This window comes from Rhinolophus sinicus, chromosome 3 (genome assembly GCF_057876585.1).
Source record: "Rhinolophus sinicus isolate RSI-liver-muscle chromosome 3, RSI-T2T, whole genome shotgun sequence".
Classification (NCBI taxonomy): Eukaryota; Metazoa; Chordata; class Mammalia; order Chiroptera; family Rhinolophidae; genus Rhinolophus; species Rhinolophus sinicus.
In genome coordinates this window covers 191181801-191188403 of record NC_142503.1, presented here as the reverse complement: position 1 = coordinate 191188403, position 6603 = coordinate 191181801, and the positions used below count along the sequence as shown (strand labels likewise).

General features: G+C 49.3%; 1 protein-coding gene across 2 annotated transcripts in view; it reads left to right on the top strand.

Moving 5' to 3' along the window:
- The first annotated feature begins 3641 nt into the window (after positions 1–3641).
- CCDC88C (coiled-coil and HOOK domain protein 88C) overlaps positions 3642–6603 on the top strand; it is a 117178-nt gene continuing 114216 nt past the window's right edge. The window contains exons 1-2 of one of the 2 annotated variants that reach the window (XM_019745153.3): positions 3642–4163; positions 4929–5029. In XM_019745153.3, the coding sequence (XP_019600712.3) occupies positions 4104–4163; positions 4929–5029 (161 nt within the window). In that variant the 5' untranslated portion in view covers positions 3642–4103. Of the gene's footprint in view, positions 4164–4928; positions 5030–5477; positions 5608–6603 lie in introns of those variants that run through there. The other variant, XM_019745172.3, reaches the window with a different exon arrangement.

The following is a 6603-nucleotide window of genomic DNA, read 5'->3' as shown; positions in this document are numbered from 1 at the left end:
GTGGTAATAAGTAAATTATGCTGTACACCTTAAATTTATACACTGCAATACATTAATTGTATCAAAACTGGAAAAAAAATTTTAAGAAACCTAATACAAAGCTACAGTAATCAAAACAGTGGAATTGGCTTCAAGACAGACATCTAGACCAATGGAATAGAACACTCCAGAAATAAACCTCATAAATGGTCAAATGATTTTATTTTTAACAAGGGCGCCAAGACCTTTTAATGGGGAAAGGTTTTTTTCAACAAACGTTACTGAGAAAACTGGATATTCCTATGCAAAAGAATGAAGTTGGACCCTTAACTCAAAATGGATCAAGAACCAAAAAAAGAAAGCCTAAAACAATAAAACTCTTAGAAAATGTAGAACAAAGGCTCACGATATTGAATTTGGCAATGATTTCTTGGATATGAAACCAAAGGCAATGGCAACAAAAAGAAAATAGACAAACTGGACTTCATGAAAATTTAAAAATTTTGTGCACCAAGAGACACTACCCACAGAGTAAAAAGGTTACGCACAGAATTGGAGAAAATATTTACGAATCATATATCTGATATGGGATTAATATCCAGAATATATAGAGAACTACTATAACTCAACAATAGAAAAAACAAATTCCCATTCAAAAATGGACAAAGGACTTGAATAGACATTCCTCTAAAGAAGATATATGAATGGCCAATAAGCACAAGAAAGGACACTCAACATCACAAATCATAGGGAAATGCAAATCAAACCCATTAGGATGGCTACCACGAAAACAAAAACAAAACCCAGAAAACAGTAAGTGTTGGCAAGGATGTGGAGAAATTGAGCACTGTTGGTGGGAGGGTAAAATGGTGCAGCCTCTATGGAAAAGTGTGGAGGTTCCTCAAAAATAAAAACTAGAATTACCACATGATCCAGCAATCCCACAATACCCAAAAGAATTGAAAGCAGGGTCTGAACAGGTATTGTACACCCATGCTCACCGCAACATTATTCACAATAGCTAAAGCGTGGAAGCAACCCATTGGCAGATGCATGCATCAGCGAAATGTGGTACACACACAGACTGGAGTGTTCTTCAGCCTTAAAAATGAATGAAATTCTGCAATATGCTACAACATGGATAAACCTTGAGGATCTTAGGCTAAATGAAATAAGCCAGTCACAAAAAGCAGAAGTGCTGCGCAAATGCTTACATGAGGTATGCAGAGCAGTCAAAATCATAACGACAGAAAGTAGAATGTGAGTTGTCAAGGGCTGGGGGGAGGGGAGAATGGGGAGTTAGTGTTTTATAGGTAAAGAGTTTCAGATTTACAAGATGAAACAGTTATGGAGATGAGTAGTGGTGATGACTGCACAACAATGTGAATGTATTTAATGCCACTGAACTGTACACATAAGATGGTAAGTTTTATGTTATGTGTATTTTAATACAATGAAAAAGAAAAAAATTATGAAAGTAATATATGCTCATTATAACAAAAATCAAATACAGAGATACATTAACAAATAGCCCCCCCCACCCCAAATTGTACAAATAATTTAAGTTCCTATCAGGTTACATAGACATGCCATTAGCTTGCACTGCTAAGCCAGCATTTTCTGAGAGGGGTGAAAATTCCTTTATCAGAGTGAAAATCAGTATTACAATACTGCTTCTGTCTAGGAAGCAATGTATAAAGCACAGAAATTTTCTTGCAGAAATGAAAGGAAAAAATTTAAAAACAAAGGGTTAAATTTCAGACGGAGTGAAAATCAAGGGGTGTTCTGGGGGTGTGTGGAAGGTCACACTGCTTAGGGGTTAGTAGAGGTCTATCTATGTGTTTGCTTCCTGAAGCTTCTGCCCCACCCAACCTGAGAGATTTAGGGGAAATAATTCTTATTAAAGTAGTGATAGAACAGGGCAGCAGATGAGGAAGAGACAGTGATTATAAACCCTATATGCATTACCTTCAACCTCAAATTTATGAAGCCATATAGGGAAAGCGTTCTTATTCTGATTTTAGGGGTTAAGAGACTTTTAGGAAATAAACTGTCCAGGTCATCCAGCCCACTGAAGCCTTCCAACCCTGTAACCTGGGCACCATCCAGTTTAGGTGACCCCTTGCCTGGCAGGGCACAAAGATGCTGAGTCAGCCTTTTCTGAATGTGAGGTGGGGTCCAGCCAAGGAAGTGTTGACACATCAGTGATCATGAACCAACACAGCAGCTAACTGACCCGAAAAACAGAAGTTCCTGACCTGGCTGTGGCCCCGGGGACTGTCAATACCCCCAGGGACAAATTCTCTCACCACAATGGGAAAGGTCTCACTACACTGTCAGGAAGCATTTGTGCAATGTATTTATTTCTTAGTGTGAAAGATCATGGTTATCAAATAACTTTAAAGATCCTTTCCGGTCTTTCCGAAAGTGTCGAAAGTGTCGGGGTCAATGCGAAAAAACTCTGGCTGCACAGGCCCCTTTACACAACAGGGGCCTTCTAAACAAAGATGGGTGTGAATACAATTTATAGCTATTTTCCAACCAATTTTACGATATGTGCAATTAAGGCATTAATTTAAAAATCAATTAATTAGAGGAACTGCTAGTTCCTCTGCAGTCTCCCACTTTCTTTTCCGTCGCTCTGACTTCCACACTTATTTTTAGGAACTCCTAACTTGCTTGCTTCGCTCTTGGGGCCACAATCTCACCCCCTTGCGTGTCCAACAAGGTGCGACACAACGCGGCTGCAATGCCACGATTTACCGGCAGATGCCGCAGCCCTAACACTTGACAGAGCCAACTTTCAAATTACTAACCCAACCGGCAGCCATTAAGTGCTTACTGTACACTTGCCGAGCATTACATTAGGCGCTTCAGGTCAACTTCGCACCGGTAGGATCAGGTGCATAACGCGTGAGGCTTAGATTAGTTAAACCGATTACAGTGCTTTGAACAATGACTGAATTATAGTGTGAAATCATTACCAGTATAAAGTGAGGTGGCAGAGACCGGAAGGAACTCGGGTCCACTGTAGCTGTCTCAGCAAGGAGATCTGGCCCCAAGACGTGCTTTTCATCTACTCGGGGCCCTTGTCCTTTTTCCTGTCGCTTGTCACTCAAGCTGCTGCTACGTCCCCCAAGTTGGAAGGCATAATTTAGCACCTCTCTGGCAAAGTGACGGTGGTGTTGGGGGTGGAGGGAGTGGAGTCACAGGGCGGGCCCAGGTCGGTGCGGCTAGACCAGCTTGCTGCAGGAACTTCTAGAAGGCAGAGAGCCCAGGAGGTGGCACCGTGGGGCGCAAGAGGTCACGCTCCGACGGCCTAAACTCTACCCAAAGTTTACTCCTTTGGCCTCCGGGCCTGCGCTCCACCTGCCCGCGAGACCTACCCAAGCACGTGAGGTGCGCGGGCTTGGCTCTCCCGCCACGGGCGCGGGCGGGGCCTCTCTGCATCACCCAGCTCTGCTGAGGGGCTGCACCTGCCCGGGACCCACAGTCTCGGGGTCGGGCTCTGCTGAGCCCTCCGCGTGCGGCGGGCCAGAGGTGACCTCGGAGAGCAGGGTGCCCCAATCCCCACTCGCAACCAAAGGCACAGGCGGAGGCCAGGACCCGCGCGCTCCGCTCCGCACTTGGCGCGGGGCCCTCGCGGCAGACGCACGCATGCAGGGAGGTGCCACGTGCTGGGGCCCCGAGCGCGCAGAGGCCGCGCTCGCCGTAGGCGCGCGGCGGCGAACCCCCGTGCGGGCAGCGGGGACCCAGCGCGCGGACGCCCCCTCTCACGCACGTGCGGACCGCCCCGCTCTCTCCAGGCACCCTGCGCAGCCCAGACCGCGCCGCGTCTCCAGGGCCCGGCACCGCGAGGCGGCGCGCAGGCAGCCTAGGGCTGCCGGTTGGGGGCGGGGCCGCCGCCCGCATTGTTCCTCCCCGAGCGGCTGGCCCTCCCCTTACCCAGCCCCGGGCGGGGCGCGGGGCCGCCGAAGCCGCGGAACGTGGGCTCGCGCCCCGCCTTTGTCTCCCGGGCGCGAGCCGCCGTAGCCCCGCGCCGGCCGATCGTTGCCAGAGCCGCTTTGTGCCGCGGCGCGGCGGACGGGTAACGTGGGGCGCTAGCCGGCGGGCGCAGCCTCAGCATGGACCTGACTGTCTCGGAGCTCATGGAGCTCTTCCTGCAGAGCCCGCTGGTGACTTGGGTGAGTGCTCCCGGCTCCCCGCCCCATTGTTGGTGCACCGGCTCCTCTCCCACCCGCCTGCGGTCTTCGCAGACCCGACCTGTCCGGGCCCCGGGTAGTCCCGGGACGCGGGGACTCAGCAGGTGTTCCCGGCCGGGGCCCGCGCCCCGGGGTCCGAAGGCGTTTTCAACTCGGGAGCCGGCGCTCCGGGTGCAGGATCCCCCGGCGCTTCCGGCCAGTCCAGGGGCTGAGCGGGTACACCTGTTCCCGCGCGGGCGCTGAGCTGGCTGCCCCGGGGCAGACCGGGTCGGAGTGGTCACCCCGGCCCCTGTGGCTTAACCAATCGGGAAAAGGACCCACTGCTCCAAAATATCCGCGTGTAGTTTTTGAACCCCTGAGACCAGCGGGTAGATGTCGGTGACGGGTGGGGGGTGGGGGGGTCCGAGGAGGAACGTGTACAGGATGGAGTGGACGCAGTGATTTCTAATGGATTTGACACATGAGAAATTTATTGAACAGTCCATTTTATTTTATGTTCCCGCTCTGGGACGTTGGGCAAAAGTGGCGAGGAAGTTTTCCTCTTGCTGTCTCGCGTCTGTTGCCTGGTGCAGGGAGGGGGGAGAGGCCCTGGAGAAGGGCGGGCTTGGTGCCTGCTGAAGCATGGGTGGGCGTTGGGTGATCCCCTCTGCCCACACGGGCTCTGCCGGCCTTTGCCCTGGAGAGTTTCTGTATGTGCGTGTGGGGTTGACTTTTCCTGCCTTTCTCTCCGCGTCCCACTCCGCACAGGTGAAAACTTTGGGCCCGTTCGGAAGCGGCAACCAGGACAACCTGACTATGTACATGGATTTAGTGGATGGCATCTTTTTGAACCAAATCATGTTGCAAATGTAAGTTATACTCACGGAGGAAGGGAAAAGAAATGATGCTTCAGAAATGTTAAGTTTGTAGAAATGGATCGCGAGGTTCAACGGGAGGGTTCTTTGCACGCGGGGCTACTGTTATCTCAGTATTAAGTGCCTTTTCGCTGCCATTTGTTGGGGTATGAAGAACTCCAGGACAGCGAGTTGGCAGCGTGTTTGATGAAGGACATTTGGAATTGCATGTCATCCACATGGTGTAGGTAGTACAATTCAGAGTCAGGTACATAATTGTGGTTTAAACAATGAAATTTAAAAAAAAAAACAACCTCTTTGGGGGCAAGGAACTGTAAGGAACAGTGTCGGGTTACAGGAAGTGTCGGGTGGGTCGGAGGCATCCTGAGTGACTATAAAGTTTCTCTTTAGGTTAGGACGCCTGTGTTTCTGAGCTCCCTTTCATTTCATCTTCCATTTTCAGCTGCCCCATGGCAACTACAATTGGTTAAGTCGCTTCTCATGAACTGGATTTAAAGTCACCGCGTTAGGAGTGGCACAGGGAGTCAGAAGGCTGGGGTACTGTTTGTTTTGGAGCATGCAGCCTAAACAGGGTACGGTGGAAGTTACACTTGCTAGCATGTATGTCTGACCACATCCTTTCCTGTTGCTGTATTCTGCAGAGCCTGTCTGCCTGATTGACAGCTTGCCACATATAGGTGTTGGCTCCTAGGGCTGCGTTCTGTTCTTAACTCAAACTGCAAGGGACATCTTGGCACTGCCTGTCGGTATGATTCACAGGCACTCGAGGCATAATAAAACTTCCTGATGTTCTCTGTGGATCATCCCCTTTTGCTCACCTACTCACCTGCAGTGAAGCCAGTTGTCACAGTTGAGTATAAACCCTTTGTGGCCCACGAAGGAACGGTTAGCTATGGCATATTCCGCAAGTGATTTAAATAGATTTACCTAAAAAAGGGCTGTTTTAAAAAATTTCCCAAGAACATTGCTGTTTTTGTTTTAATAAGTCATTTGCTGTCACGGTGTGAGAGAGACATTTCAATCGTAATGATTTTTTTTTTTTTTTAAAGCACTACTGTTGTCACCAATCCTGTGTTTGATTAGGTTCTAAAAAGGCACATCTGTTGTCAACTTTGGCAGCACTTCTCCAAGAACTGTGAGGAAAGTGAGTTTTCCTGGGGTAGTCTCATGGCATAGTCAAGTTCTGGCAGCTCCCCCCGCCCCACTCTGTTTTGACCCTGAAAATTACTGGGTTCCATTGGTGCGGCCACCAGTGGAACTTCAACCTGTCCTTACCCAAGCCCAAGACTGTTTAATTAAAAATACCAGCAGTATCCCCAGCCTTTTCATTCAGCTTTTACACCCGGGCAGAGGGGAGAACAAAAGCCCTGGGACTTTCTCTTTCTTCCCTGACCTTTGGAATTCCTCAAGCGTTTACCACTTGCTTGTAAATCAGGAAAGCCTGTTGGACGTTCCTTTGAGAAATGCCAGCTCATCACTTGTTCACACTTGGCCCGTGGCTAAATTCAGTTGGAAGGGCTTCTCCTCACCCCTTGACAACTTCTAATGTTGTTTTCTCCTCTGTGATA